Source organism: Elaeis guineensis, chromosome 9 (assembly GCF_000442705.2).
Source record: "Elaeis guineensis isolate ETL-2024a chromosome 9, EG11, whole genome shotgun sequence".
In the NCBI taxonomy this organism is placed as follows: Eukaryota; Viridiplantae; Streptophyta; class Magnoliopsida; order Arecales; family Arecaceae; genus Elaeis; species Elaeis guineensis.
The window spans coordinates 54,526,507-54,543,143 of record NC_026001.2 but is presented as its reverse complement, the minus strand read 5'-3'; the positions used below and the strand labels follow the sequence as shown (position 1 = coordinate 54,543,143).

At 40.2% G+C, this 16,637-nt stretch overlaps 1 protein-coding gene across 2 annotated transcripts in view; it reads right to left on the bottom strand.

The window, feature by feature from the left end:
- The window catches only part of LOC105034678 (ATPase GET3A), a 63,969-nt gene extending 52,037 nt beyond the window's left edge, over positions 1 to 11,932 (bottom strand). For both annotated transcript variants that reach the window (XM_073243444.1, XM_010909915.4), the window contains exons 1-2: positions 11,515 to 11,932; positions 7,994 to 8,118 (exon numbers count right to left, since the gene is read on the bottom strand). In XM_073243444.1, the coding sequence (XP_073099545.1) occupies positions 7,994 to 8,118; positions 11,515 to 11,763 (374 nt within the window). In that variant the 5' untranslated portion in view covers positions 11,764 to 11,932. The remainder of the gene's footprint in view (positions 1 to 7,993; positions 8,119 to 11,514) is intronic.
- Positions 11,933 to 16,637: the final 4,705 nt, after the last annotated feature.

Sequence of the window (16,637 nt, the reverse complement as noted above, 5' to 3'; positions counted from 1 at the left end):
GGGTGCGAGTGCCGCCCTACCGCTAGGCCCTTTCTGGGAAACGAGTTCTACCTTCCCTGGATCCACTCAAAATCCAAAATCCTCATCCTCGCATCTCGTAGTCTGCTTTGAGGCCGTGCAACGAGTGCCGCTAACTCCCACTTACCTTCTTTGGCTGCCTGCGATGACTCCAATGTTGAAATCCTCTCCTGAGCCAATTGGAGTCGACGACTGTATCGGAGCACCCAGGCAGCTGCGTCCCAAGTCGCCCTCTTGGCAACTTCTGACAATCTTTTGCATTCCTCAATCAGCTTATTCCTTTCTTTGGCGTTAGCTTTGTCCCTCGATCAAACAACCATCCGACGATGCTCGAACTCCGCCAAAACTTCCTCGAACGCCTTTCCAACCTTAGAAAGCTCCCTCTTTCGATCTGAGGCCTTTTGGCTCAGCACTTTCACCTTTTTCTCTAGGTCATTAATGCAAGTCTTAATTTGCATAGCAACAGGAGCCGACAAAGGCTCGACACAGAGAATCGGAAGGCATCCCCAATCAAAGACTTGGCAGAAGGACTAGATAAATACCCAAAGAACAGTATGATTTTAAAAGGAGAAAATCTATTTCATTAATAAAAGTCTTCTTTACAGAAAGGGTAGCAAAAAGAAATGAAACTACAAGGTACTCTAGCTCCCGACCTCACTTGAAGGATCCGTCGAGCTCAGAACTGCCTTCGATGAACCCACGAGTGCCACAGTTGGAAAGACAGCCTCTGACGGGCCTATAGGTGCCATGGTTGGAGAAGTCGACGTCGGAGCAACGACATCGATGGCCGAAGACGAGGACACCTCAATGACTGTCGGTTCCCTTTCCAGTCGTCATTAGGCGGTCCCAGGTTCAGGAGAGACAAGCTCTTCTGTGGTTTCTTCCTTGTCCTCATTTAGGAAAGAAAAGTCCATCGTAGGAAATCGAGCAGTGATTAGGCGGCGGTAATCATCAAACCCGCTTTCCAAGCCGGTATTGAAAGAGTCTTGGCCAAACGCAATCTTTCTATCTTCAAATTCATTGGAAGCTTTAAACGCCTCCACGACAAGACAACTGGCCTCAGCGACCCGCTCCTCGGCCTTCTTTTCGGCCTCAGCGACCCACTCGTCAGCTCTCTTCTCAGCCTCAGCTACTTTCGAGGCCATCTTCCGCCGCTTCTCCTGCTCGGAGGCCAATTCAACCTCCACTTTTCCCAGAGCTTCCATAGAAGCCTTCGCCCTCTCCTCTGCCTTGACAACTCGAGATTCTGCCTTCTACACCTCTTTACGAGCAAGATCGGAGCCCGTCTTGCCCAATGCCTCCTTAAGGCGCCCGACTTCTGGCTCAGCTGCCTCCGCCAGCGCACGGACTCTTTCCGCTTCCCCCGCATGGTTCGATAGCTCGTCAAGAAGGTGAAACATCTGCTTAAAGAACCATGTAAAGAGAAGAAAAAGAAGGTAGTAGATTAGAGAAGCGAAGTATTATCATGATACCTAGTGAGGGAGGTCATGGCTCGCCTCCGCAGGCCAACAAAGCTTTGTTCCTTGAGCCTCCCCAGCTCCGAAGGAAGAAGTATCCCTTCCATCAGACCCCGAACAAACTTTCAATCGTCAAAAGCAGTGCCCTCGAGAACGACGGGTGATTGGATCCCACCATCGGACGACTCCTCTGAGGGGGCCGACACGCTCGGACCAACCGTCGGAGAAGAAGACCTCTCTTCCCCTCAGACAAGAGGAATTGAAGCAGAAGCCGAAAATTTCGAGGAGAACTCGATTGAGCAGACAGAGAAATCTTAACCTGGCAAGACGCACTCAAGTGATCGGGATGGCACCCATAATAGTATCCTCAGCTGAAAGGATTCGCTCAACTGGCACTCCTTGTTGGTCAACTTGATGGCCCTTGCCTTCTTTACAGGACCCTCGGCAGTTAAAGCTGCCCTCTTCTTAGGGGCATTCTTCCTCATCCTGATGAGAGTTTCAGACTTCATGCTTGCAACAACACAACAAGGATCAAAAATACGGAAAGGAAAGAGGAGAAAGAATAATCCCCCACCACCCCTAGGATCAATCGGGCTAAGCCCCACACTATACAGGGCTTCCTCAGATAATAGCTTTTCCAAGGAAGGGACCTTGAAGTCTCTGAGGACTTTAAAGTGACCTTCCTCCTCGGCCTCCAGTCTTGGAATGTTGCCGGCTGAGGTCTCCAATCGACCCCAGTTGGGCAAGTTCCGATCACTAAGTGATGAGTGAGAAACGAAAAAAAAAACGGCCCTTCCACTCGTGAATGAAAGAGGGAGTGCCTGTAATTAGAGGAGAAACTCCCCTCTGCATCGCAATGTACCACCAATCCTTGGCACGTGGATGCCTCTTGATGGTAAAAAAAGTTCGAAAAAGGGAGACAGAGAGTTGGACGTTGGCCATAGCACAAACAACTAAGAAACCAACGACAAAACGAAAGGAATTTGAAACGAGAGTGCAAAGAGAGATACAATAAAATCGAAAGAGATCGAGAATAAAGGGAAGAATAGGAAGCCGCAAACTGGCACGAAATGCCTCTTCGTACACGACTAACCGATCGGGTGGTGGATCGTTTGCCCGTCCGATGGTCCCAGGAAGCTCCAAATTGAACTCCACCGAAACCCCGTACGCGGCTCAGATCGATTCAAGTCCTCCAACCCTAGCACGGAGTCATGGTCACAAGGTTCGAAAGCTAAATCAGCCTTAGAACCCTTACATCTTTTAGCAAGATTCCCAGAGCTTGCCCTCGAAGAGGTGGACCATTTTCCGACCAAATCAGCGGACCCCACCATTACGTAAGTTCAAGAGGGAAGGCCACGACCCAGGAGAGAAAGGAAAAAAGAAAGATCGAAACAAACTCGAAAACAAATGGATGAAAAAAATAACCAAAGAAAACCCACCTGGACGAAAGAGGGGAACTCTCGGAGAACCAAGAATGACAAGGACGGCTCCTAGATGGCCCCTTGAAGATGTCGTGGCAAAAGAAAATCCGGACGGAACAAACTAAACATAATGACGGTCCAAGGGAGAAGAGAAGTCGGAAGAAGAGAGAGACTCGAAAGACCGCCAGAAAGCATAAAGGAGATGGAAAGCGATACAACTTTATAGTCGAAAAAGGACGATTCCAGAAGGTTGCGAATCGCCACTATCGAACGAGCAGCCCACACATGGCATTTTCCCATCAAGCATCTTCCACCGTCAGTCGTTCGGATTAATGCACCGTGCCAGAAAAGGTACCCATCGGAATTCAAGTTAAAATCCTATATTTTAGTTATGATTACCTGCCCAAACCCCTTCACATCCACCTCGAAAGTCGTGCACATCTTTTCATCTTGGGCTTTCCACGTCTTCGATGCCAGGAATGATCAACAGTACTCCCTTCGTCCGACCAAGGCTCGGAATTGGGAGTAGAGGGCATGTATCGGAGAAGAATTAGTCCAGACCAAAAACATGAAGAAGCTCAAGGCCCAATGCTTGGGAGTGTAAAGGCCGTGGCCAACTCACCATCGGCCTCTAGCTATATTGAGCTATAACTACTTTCCGGCCCGTTGCCCGAGCGTAAACCGGCGTCGAGAATCCATTGGCATGATTAGATGACTCTTGCTCGAAGATATCAACGGCCTCTTGGTGGCCCACTCGCTAGGGCCCAACCCAAGGCCATTTGTGAGCGGTGCAGACTGACTAGGCGTCTATTCACAATCGGAGGCTTCCGACCAAATATGCATCAACAGCAAGGGAGCCTCGTCCCTAATGATCGACCTAATTCTTAACCGAGGGCCCTCCCCCCAGAGAGCTGGTCGTAACATCCGACCCCTTCTCGATCCTATTCGTCGATTTGCCCAGTGGCTCTCTCATTAGCCGCTGTCACCCTTTCAACAATTGATAGCTGTTAATGATTCTCCTCTAAGGCCTAGGGATTGCTGACAAGGCATTAAGTCAGCCTGGCCGACTCGAGCCTCCCGATCAACCGGATTACCTGGGCAACTAGACGGTATCCTAACAAACTTTCAAAACATGACGGACAAGATACTCTGACAAGCTTGCAGAATGTGGCCACATGACATGGCTGATACCCATGACTAACAACTTGATTAGTGAGCGGACAGCAGGCAGCCTATCCTGACAGCCTACAGACGCAAGCCTAACAACCTCCGAACTCCGTCTATAAGAAGACGTGAAAAAGAAGACCTCAAAGTATGCCATTACTCTGTCTCTCACGCTCCTACCTCTATTGAATGAGATACTGACTTGAGTGTCGGAGGGTCCCCGCCGGAGCCACCTCCGATCGGAATTTTTCTTAGAGGTCTCGCCCTCAGGAGATAGATCTCAACCATCCACTCCAACTCCTCCGGCACCGGCCAAAATCTAGCACCAACAGTTGGTAACTTGTAATCTTTATCTTAATTAAACCTGAGATATGCCAAGAGGGAAAAAACATCAATAAGATTGGTTTGATAAAACAAACCAGCTAAAAGACTACAAGGCTTACAATAATGAAATAAGCTGGAGTCTAGGATAGGATAACTTTTCTTGTAGTTAGAAGACTAAACATTTATATTACTGAAGCCCATATAGGTAGAGAAATGTGAAAAGGAAGCATACTATAATTTGGCAAGATCAATAGGGGACCATAGGCTTGGACATAAATCTAACCAAGAAAATGACGTGAGACATCGGAGACCGAAAAAAACAAAGAAATAAAAAAGAGTATCAGATCAAAAGAGATGCTAATGATGACGCAGCACAAAAGGTAACACTCCTAAAGAACAATCCATTGTTTTTTTAAGTGTATGACGATTAAATCATCAATTAAGTCACTAAAATAAATGACAGATGGTCCTGTAAAAAAATAATGCAAAAAATCAGAGGTACATGGTTAATCAATATAGTTAGAAAAGGGAGTTATTGTCAACTTTATGAAATTCCAAGCTTAATATCATCCATGAATGGGGTGAGATATTGGTGGAGAAAGCACAACTAGTTGACCAATGCTCAAGAAACAAATATAGCTATATCCATGGTTTGAATTTTCAGCAAAAACTCAAAACAGAACTGAAACATTTCAGTTCCAGTTGGAATTGATCAGAAACTGAAATGGATTTCAGAATGAAGCCAAAACTAACTTATTAGGCCAGATCCATTGTGTATTAGCTTTCTAGGCCACTTTTTATTCCACTTCTTTGTTTCTTTTTTAAATGTCAACAAGCACATTTTATAAACTAAATTTAAACTTTATTAGATTTGAGAAAATTGACAGTATTGCAACATTACATTGGAAAGATGATTAGAAAAAAAGTGAATTTTCTGAAATAGATCCAGCTATTTAAACTTAAAATTATACACAGTTTGATTGCCACAGGTTATTTTGCAATCAAATAATGTAGTAATATTTTCAAACTTAAAAACATGTTTTTAACTAGCAAGAAAATAATTTTTGGCTGTGTTACCGTAAGTAACGTGAGCAATATATCCAAGGGCCTCAAACAATATAACGTCAAGAAACTTCTAACTTCCTTAGTTTTCAACTTTCATGATGTAATTGACATTTTTTATCTTTTTACATTCTTTTTTTAGTACTAGAGTTCAAACCATCGAAACAGCCAGAATCAAATCACTAGGTCTATCCCAAAACTGAAAACAAATTTTTGAACCTTGGCAACATTGCAAGCCAAGTAGCATTTTGTCTTGAACCTCCCAATGGACATTGATGATTGGAAGGGCGCTCCAACACTGTTTCATCAACAATTCGGTACACTTATTTTCAGGATGGCTATGCTATTACACCACAGATTGGGAAGTGTAAGATCGAAAAAGCACAGGACAACGCTATAAATAGTGAACACCATGCAAAAGGATTCACTAAACTGAGGAGCCCACTGATGAAAACAAGGAATATGCTGTGGGGAAGAAAAGCATGCTATTACCAGATCACTTGATCTATGCCAATTCAAGAAATTAGAGAGCAGAAATTAGGCTGGATGACAACCTTGATGTAGAATAACAATCCAACTGATCAACCTAGAATTTATGATTTGTAGCGAAAATTTGCCATTTCATTACTTCCGTCATGATAAAATTATTAAAGTTGTTTCTCAAATAAATGCAAAAATGTTTCCTTTTAATTTTTCCCTTTATTGTAGCTGCTATTTTCACATTTGGAAATATTATTCAATGTGGTCCTGCCCAAATCAGCAGCCTTTTGGCTAAGCATTACAATCCATCAGCCACTAGCCTACCTTCGCCATGTTTTAAAACACAGCTAAATACAAATTTAAAAGGTCCAACTACCACTAATACTGCAGATTTTCAATGCTGCTAAGGGTGATGGACAAGGGAATTGCCCCAAGGGGAAACAATCATAGGATCCAACTATTTCATTAATAGTGTTACAAGTGGATCAAATTCAACAAGATATAGATTCATTTAATGCCACAAGAACACAGAAAATCAGGGTCTTTTGCAATGTCACCACAACATAAATTGGTTGATGCCAAGTGTTGAGGAATTTGTCTCGATGTCGGATTAACTGGAGTTGGACGGCGATGGCAGGTCGATGACAGCAGAACTTGCAATAAAAATCCCAGACCAGATATGGCTCTGACGGAGACCCTCCAACGCTCAAGTTAGAATTCTAGACAACAAAGGAAAGAAGTGAACATGTTGGTAGAGATTTTTTTATATCTTGGGGGTCCCCTGTGGGCCTTTATTTATAGGCGAGACTGAAGAGCCGTGAGAAGGAAGAAGAATCAGACAATTAACCTTGCTTTATCTGGAGAGATATGGCCGTTATATTCTTCCTTATCTGCCTATCGTTGACTATTTCGATGATCACAAGATTTGAAGATCCGTGAGGTCAATCTTTTCTTTATATGCTTCATACACCATTGACACAATTGCATCGCACAACCCTACCAAATAATCTAGCCTAAACTCTCACTTCAATCACACTTAAGACTGCCCTTAAAGAAAGGATATAAAGAAGGAAAGTCTGTTATTTCTACCCTGGCCAATCAAGGAAAGTTAAAAAAATAGAATAAATAAAAAAAATGAAATAAAAGAAAACAAATTCCCATTTTAGTGTGTCTTTCCCTAACCTAAGACCTAAATTCTCACCTTAATCATGCTTCTAGTTTCCCCAGAGAAAAAAAATTAAGAAGGAAAATCCCCTGTTTCAGCCCTAGCCAACCAAGGAAAGCCCAAAGGAAAAGAAAAAAAAATGGAAAAGAACCCCTGTTCTCATGTCTTTCCCTAAAAGAATAAGGAAATGATAAGAGGACAAAAAGGAAAAGAAAAACCTAGCAACCCTGATTCCAGTATCTTGCCTACCTCAAAATTTTTCATATGAAGAGAAAAAGGGAAAAATGATAAAGGAAAGGAGAGAGGAGTCGAACATGAGAAGAGAAGAGAACAGCTAGCAGGGCTCTACATACCTTCGCTCAAAGCTGAGTCATGTTTTCTATTCTCACCTAAATTATGCATCAAAACCAATGACTGACGTAATCAAAGTTACAAACTGCTGAGACGCCTAATAAATGCCTTTGATGCATAACTCATGGAGGGATGGGATATTTTTTGAGCCCAACATATAAAATTTGTCCTCCCAGTTATTTCAGAATTCATTTTTCACTCTCTTAATTAGGATTGAAATGCTTATTTAAATTTAGATACATCAAGGCAATAAGAATGTTTGCTTCTCCAACCAATGTGAAGACAAAAGTTAGCAAGACCATTGTAAATTAGGACAGTTCACACATCCATGCTTCTAACAATTGTAGACGAAAACCATAATTTATCATAGCTAGCAAGATTTTTAGAATAAATTTAATAAGGAAATTTTGTACGAGGATGTAAACAATTGGCCACGATAGCATCATAGGCAACCTAGACAAATAAATGCTAAAGCATCTACAGCTGTTTTTATTCCCTTAGAAAGGATGGATGAAATAATGCATTGGGCAGAGTAACATGAGAAAACTTACTTTAGCATCTCAGCAAAGCTCATAGCCTCATCAACTCCAGGAATTGCATTTGTTAGCTCTGACAGAAAGCTATCTACCCCTTCATCATTTGGTAATTCATCATTTTCTACCTTGGGATCCACCTCCTGTCAATAAAGAAAAGGTAAAACAAAGAAGAAGAAGAAGAAGAAGGAGAAGAAAAAAAACATTAAACAGACAATGCTAATAGATAAATGAGCGATCAAGCAATTCCTTCTCACAAAAATACAAAATAAAGCAAACAGCAGGAATAGAACATCATAGTTATGGGAATTAATAGAACAAGTTAGAACATGGATAAGACGGTCAACTAGTGAAAGGGGAAAAAATTCAAAATATGGAAAATAAATATATGAATAACTGGATATGTAAGGTCCTGAGAATAGCAATTTATTTTTTCAATGTTTTCTTCTGTCCTTTCTTTTCTTTCTTGGTTCACAGCATGGGGGTAAGCTGGTAAGTCATAAAATTGAAAATTCAGCTGCTTAAGGAATGCCATGAGAAGTCTTACGTGCAAGCTAATACTTGCAAAAAAAAGAAGCAAAGATCAAGAGCCACCTTCACTCAATGAAAACGATATATATGAAAAAACCAACCAAATAAACGAAGAAAGGGAAAAGCATCCTTAGAAAAACTACTTGATTAGCTAAACTTTTTTCCTCAAAAGTTGGAGATGTGGATGAATTTCATTTTCACACCCTTTATCTTGCCATGTACATCCAAATTAGCCATACTTCAAAATGTGCACGTATATTTTCTGCAACATAGGCCCTTCCCCCAACAAAACCTTTTGCCTCACTTGAATTAGCAAGCCCATTATAGGTTAATCAAACAGAACATCAATAAAATTTGATAAAACAGCCTCTTATACCCTTAAAATAGGAAACTTCTAAGAAAGATGCCTCATTAGCTTTGGAATCTATCAAGAAACTCACTCCAATACCAGCTTCTAAGCCTTTCCTATTCTAACTTTCTCAAGAGTTTGTGTCCATGTTCCCACAGCTGAATCTGCTCCTACTTCAAATAACTAAGCTTACACCATAGCCCATATTGTGATGCTTCTCTAATTTACTATGTTGTGAAACCTCTATTTATAATCAGCAAGCTTTCAGCCAAATTTAACTTTTCTCCTTCCATAGCTTTTTAAGGACCTACAAAGCATAAACATTTTCTACGGATATCCCTAGTTAGTACTACTATAAACTTACTATCTTGCCTTGCTCCTCTAAACTTGTTACAGTTCACAAGGTGAATGCAATAAAATTGCTCCTTGGGCCAGCATTCTCAAACAGAACTTGCTCCCAAGTGCCTTGCTTATATTGACAATCACCCTTTATGAGTCATATATGAAGAAACCCAAAGATATGTTATAATAGTGTCATCAATCATAGCTCTAATATATTAAGGAGCCACAAATCCAATCATCATGCATTCAATCAATTCAATCAACAAGGAGATTCTATTCCTGATCCTTCAGTTAAAAATATTATTAAAAAGGGCAATGATTTAGTTTAAAAATAATTATAGGTTATTGATGAGGTAATATATAGATATGCATATCTAACAAATATATATACAATTTAAACAAAGAAAATACTTAACTTGTACAAAAGTAGTGCCTTTGAATGTGAAAAATTAATGAGATAGAAACCTAAAAGACATAGGAAGAATATAAGATCTAAAAAAGAAGAAGAAGCAACATACGTCCATGGTTTTAGATACTGGTTGGACAGCGAGGCATCACACAATGAGACTGAACATGCCCCTGAGTTTTGGGACAAGATGAATTGGGAAATGGGCCATGATGGAACAGGATGTTGACCATCTTGAGTGTCGGTATGCACGGTGTCCCTTTCCATGAAAAAACTAGGATAGTCCCATCACATAGTATTAAAAACCTAGATATATCATCAATTATTATGTGCTAAGCTCTACTTTCTTATTCCCTCCTTTTTACCTTGAACATGAAAACACTGTAACCTCTCTCTATTGCCATGTGTCCCATCCTGCAAAAGGAAATGGGATCCTATACTATAATTGCACATCTATACTTAGAGCTTTGATTCTTTAATTCTTAATGATTCCATCTATATCCATAAGACTCATTTATCACACAGTCTATACAAAACCAAATTAAGAAGGATTATTGATGAGCATTCCTAGTCACATGATTATTGGGAGAATAATGCTATGTGAATCCCATTTGTAGACACAAAAAGTTCTCTATGCCATGTGGCATAAGGGAATTGATGCAACTCACAGAACTGTTACCAAAAAAGGGGTGGCAAGTGGCAACAACAAAAGTCAATCACATAAATTTGAATCTAATAGAAATTCATGGAATTGGCAGTCAAGAGGGGGTACTTATAGCAGATTGCATAGACAAATGAGGGCCCACAAATTGAATTCTAAGGAATTCTCATGACCCAACATATTGATCTGTCTCTATAGCTTTCCACTTGAGGTCTAATCAAGCTGTCAACCAAAACAACAAGGTTCTAGAGAGACTTAAAACATGTCTGCTGTTCTTCACCATGTGCATGTGAAGTAGCATAACTATTCCAACATGTCGCTTTTAAGTGCACGTACGTATATCTTCAGTGTATCTCTTGATAAGGTAGCCTATCTCTTTCCGCAATAAGCCACACAAGACCATGTAGTTTATTGATAGCAACCCAATATGGATATATTTGAAGGGGGTGTTTGGTTTGCAACCAGAATCATAATCGAAATGGGAATCGGAATGGATTAGAATTGGAATTGGAATAGTCAAATCCTCCGAAGTATTTAGTTCATGATCGGAATCGAAATTGGAATGAAAATTTGAATCTTTAGAAGAGACTGGTGATTGAGTTTTAGTTAGATTGGGCCATTCCCATTCCGCTCCTGAATTAGAATTGGAATGAGACTCCTCCCAACCAAACAAGTGGAATGGAAGCCACCCATTCCCATTCCAATTTCAGACGCCAACACCCCCCCCCCCCCCAACCAACACCCCCCAAATATATCTTTAGTTTATATGGGCAAATCAAGTGACTAAGATTAGTTTGAATGCCTCCCTTCGATACTAGTTTTATCATTATTGAATGATAAAGTGACTAGGCATCTTAAACAACTTTTGCTTCAACATTGTATCAAGGAAAACCACCAACAACATCTATTCATCCCTGTGTTCGTATTCACTTGTACATACAATTCTGAAAATGTAAACCTACTTTTCTTCGTTCTCTGAAGTTCCACTGCATCATCAAATAACTGGAAATTTATAAACCTCTGCGGATTCCTCAAATTTTGACAAAAAAAAAAAAAAAAAGAATGCGCAAGATTAAATCTAGGCCTTGATTCTCATATGATTATCATCGAAACAAATACAATAAAAAAAATTCACGAAAATGATCATTGTTTTTTTAAATACGTTTCTTTTTCTTGCTAATAAATAGACGAATCAAAACCAGAGTAATAAGAGAAAGAAAGAAAGAAACCGAGATCAGAATAGGGCTCACCATGGCGAAAAGATTGGTGAAGCCATTAACCAGCGTGGGGATCTTGGTAAAGCGCTGCTGGAAGGCGTCGCTGAGGTTGTGGGCGGGGTCGGTGGAGATGACGAGCACAGACTGGCGGACCTGGGCGAGGAGGATCGCGAGGATCGAGCTGCACGTCGTCTTCCCCACCCCTCCTTTCCCCCCGACAAACACCCACTTGAGGCTCTTCTGCTCCAATATATTCCGCACCGTCCCCTCTGGCGCTTCCATCTCCTTCTCTTTCTTCCCCTTCCCCTCTCGCGAAAAGAAGAATAGAATATGATCTGGCTCGGCTTCTGATTTCTATACAAATATCGAGACGAACACGAGCCTAATTTCGACCGGCGCAGAGCCGGGGAAGAATAAGCTTGGATGGGACCAGGAATTGAGAGGATGAGAGAGGGGGAAGACGCAGATCGACAGTGTTCTACTTTTGTAGCGTTCCCTTCCGGCTAGCTGCGATTATCAACGGCTGAGATCCATCCGACAGTGTTTTGGTAAAGCATCACCGCTGCGTGGCATCGCTTGCACCATCGGCAATGAAATATATATATATATATATATTAAACCGGAGGCATCCTCCGTCGGCCGCATGGTCGTGTACTTTGATTGACATGTGCATGAAAATTTTATGAAAGAGGTATTTCCCCATAATTTTTTTTTAATTTTTTTTTGACTTCGAGCCTTCTGCCTCCTATTTTTTTCATAGCTTTCTCATTCCCCACGATCGCCACCCGATGATTTTGAATGGAGCCCGAGCCCGTGGTTGTCGCTCGAGATAGAGGCATCGATAACAATACAAACGATAAGAGAGTAGCCAATCGATGAAGGTGGCTGCGGATTGCCCATGACATCGCAGAGGTAGGAGAGGAAGGGGGCGCGGTGGAGGGGGATAGTCGGCGAGGTAGGCGCCATGATCGACGAGGGGTTGAGCCTTGGAGGTGGTCTGATTGAAGATGGTGAGGGAGTAGCCGGCCGAGAGATTTGTTTTTTATTTTTTTTTTGGTTTTTTGGCTTCAAATCGAGACAGTCCGGTTGAAGACGGTGAGGGAGTAGCTAGCCGGCGGATAAGGGGTTTTATGACATATGGATAAGGGGTGCGGAGAAGGAGATAGATGCATTCATGGTCTTCGATGGAACCCTTCATAAGGGAGAAGAAGGGACAACCAAAGGGTGTTTTAAAGGGCTCAATCGGTAAATATGAAAGATTAGTGCCCTGCAAGCCAATCACATAGTTGATGTAATAGAAACTTTTCTGTATAATCTTCCAACTCATGCAATAATATTATTTATTTATGAATAAAATTAGATATTTTATTTCATCATTTGCTACATTTTATTTGTCTTTAAGATTATAATGAATCTCATAGATTAGGGTAATGATTTTAAAGCCATGAAGAGTTCATGCCAGTGAGACCTAAAATACTAAAATCTTAATCTAAAATATTTTCTGTTGTTGGATCATTGAGTTAGGGATCAATATTCCGAATAGACTAGTACATCCTATATATACTTGATGGAGAGGGTGGCTGATCTCATAGTCACTTATATGGAAACACTAATACAAGAATCTGGGTGCTAATTAGAGAATAAGTTTAATGAATTGATCTACAGAAAGAACGTCTTATAAAGTCTTACTTACATATCAAAAGATGGTTTTCTAGCGAGAGTTGTGCAAGTGATCCTTAGATATGAGGCCACCATGGTATCTTATATACATGAATCCATATTTTGGTTCATACTCATTTATGACTAAGTTATATACAGAATGTTCTGGATATAGTGGATTGTGTATGAAGGTTATGAGTCGGTCGATAAGTAATCAATCACTCTTAGTAAAAGGAGATGTTATCCTATGTATTATCATCTTTAGATGACTCAGAAAATCTTTGATCAAAGTAGAATGAAGATTAGAAAGAGTTTCTAATATTTCATCATTAGAGTCATCGTTGATTAATGGATAATCGATATGAATATGTAATTAAGTTTGACATGAACCATACTCATAAATATATTCGAGATGTGGGATGATCGAAGGATTGAATTGCATGGTAACTTGCCACTGAATGATATATTTGATATTTCTATCAAATTTCATATCTTTTAGATAAGCAGGACACATTGCTAGATGTCAATCTTGTCTTGTAAGTTCTCATGAATTAAAGAATTTAATTCATGAATCAATTAGAAAGAGTTCTAATTGGTTAACTTAGGATGACATGTATTTGATTTAAATCGATTAGAAAGGTTCTAATCAAACTAGGTCAACATGCACCTAGATCTACTACTAGCTAGATGTAGAACCTAATGGGTCACACACATTAAGAAATTGATCAAAGAATTTATTTAAATTATATTAGGATCAATGAATCCTACTTGGGTTGCTAATTAGCATGCTCGCACATGTTGGCTAACCCTACTCTTAGCCAAATTGATTTTGGTTTAGAATCTTCCTAATTGGGCTAACCTAATTAAGTTAGATTTAGATTAAGTTGAGCCATAAGCGGCAGCCAAGTGTTGGTGCCTCATAGCTTTATCTACATGCCCACATGAAAAGTCCATGGCGCATGGGACTCCTTCATGGTTGGCGCTAAAATGGAGATGGCACACATATTTTTTAGCATACAGAAGGACTTAGAGTCCTTCTACCTTGGGTTATGACCCATGTGGTACCTCCTTGAGCCTCTCTCTGTCCTTCTATGCCTATTGGATAGGCTTGATCTTGTCCACGCCTCTTGGGTAGCATGGAGTATATTTTTTTCTTCAAAGAGTCGGAGAAAAAATTCAGATGATGACACTAGGAAGTCCTTCTACTTTAAGCAAGTTGGTTGGCATCCCCTCATCCCTTCTCTCACCCATCTGATGGGCGTTTGGATCAGGTCCAAAGCCCCTAGCAGAGATGGAAGGCTTATCAAATTGGAAAGTCATATATACGACTTTTTGATGCCTAAACAATATGATTTTTCTTCAAAGAGTTGTGTGGTGCGCCCCCTTGACCCTTGGAGTCCTTCTGCATGAAGAAACTCATCTGAATACACTGTATTCAAATTTTTGGGATGCTAAGTCTACAGACACATTATTTTGGATGGCGCCTCTTCTCTCATTATAAATAGGACTCATATCTGAGAGTCCAAGGCATCGAAGTCTGAGCAATTCTCTTCTTTCTCTTGTTAAGACAAAATTTTTCTTATTAAGACAAGTCTGCCATTTTAAGACGAGAGCTTGGGAAGAGAATTAGGAAGGACTAATAGAGAGGAAGAAAGAAAAAAGAAAGTCTAGGAGAATTTAATCCTAGAAAGGCTAGAGAATTCTTGAAGAAGAATTCAGCAAGTAAGGTTCCAGTTGAAGTGCTTCCTTGATCGAGTCCTGTGTGGATTACCATTCGAGGGCATATATTTATATATCTTGTGAAAGTGGTTCATCACCAAATTAGAATTAAATAGGTATGTTTTCTATTTTTATCTTTTATATTCAGCTTTGATTGATGTTAACAAGAGAATATTGGGTCTAGGGTTCGATGTTTTTGGGTTTCATTAAGAAATTTTTTGAAATCCAACCTTCCACTGTACCACCGTAACCCTACAGTGGTATTAGAGTAATTTTTGATTGACTCAATCAAAGATCATTATTATGATAATGAATTAGATCAACTGTTAGTTATATATGATGATATGTATATGATCATGTTATTAAGATTCATTGTAAATGCAATCATATGTTGTTATGCTTCTTATATATAATGCAATATGATGCTAAGTTAGGATGTGCATGAGACTAGAAAATCCTCATAAAAAATTATATTAAGTCATAATGATGGAAACCAAAAGCTGACTGAGTTTGAAATTGATTGATCAATTGGTGTCTAAGAAAAGTCATTCAAAAGTCATGATTATTTAATTAGAACTGTTGCGAAAGCACAGAGAGCCTTCCACCAATCTTACACTTATCTGGCCAATCTGATTAATTAGTTTTGAATTTAAGGTGCTTAGTTTAAGATCACTATATAAACCTTCCTTCATGCTAAGCCAATATTATGTCAAGAGCCATAGTAGATTTGTTATGCAACCACAAAACTTACTATGATGATTGACGTGATAGTGTCTTGGTATATAGAGATGCTTACGACATGTTTGGATGTATTATTTTGTTGTGCAATCATAAAGGTAGCATTATTTAAATATGACTGTATAGAAATGAAGGGTCTAACTTAACTAAAATATTATAATTTGTTATACAACCACAAGGCTATAAAGGCGTACTTGGTTGGGGAGAATGAAGGTCTGGAATGAAAACTGGAATAGGTGACTCCCATTCTAGCCACTTGATTGGAGAGAGTCCCATTCCCATTTCGATTCCGATTTTGAGGTGGAATGGAAATGGTCCACTCCCTCTAAAGCCCATTCCGAAGTCTCTCCTATGGATTCAAAGCCCATTCCAAAATTTAATAAATTATTTTTCCAAAATATCCCTCCTATTGAATTATTTTATGAAAAAAATTTGTTGCTCCCGTGACCCATCCCCTAAAAGACCCGATGGACTCCCTCAAGCCAAAAAAAAAAGTGAGAAACCCTAGCCTCCGGTGGATCTTGTGGCCGCTCTCCCCTTCCTCCGATGACCTTGCTCCGGTGACCAAAAGACCATCCCCACCTCTATATTAGTTCCCTAGTTGCTCCACCCGATCGACCCTCTACCTCTCTTATTCTCCACAAGGAAGGGCCTGCCTATTTTCATCTCCCATGACCTCCTTGGCTCCATCCCATCTACTGACTCCCGTCTTCTTCACGTCAGTCCGGATCACTGGTAAGTCTCTCCCTCTGTCTCTCAATCTCTTTATATATCTAGATAGACAAGAAAGGTGTTTGAGGAAATGTCTAGCTAACTTTATCAGAAAAATATTTGTTCTTTGCCTTAGTTAGAGATATTTACATTGATCTAACTATGTACATGTTTTTAATTTTTTATTTTTAATCCACTCGTTTAATGCATTTTGAATGTGCTGATTTGCTAGCAGTTATATCTATAGTAGTGGCTATCTTAATGCTCATCTAATTGAACTATTTTAATATTTTACTTCATCCATTTCAATTAGTTGAGTGGCTTCTAGT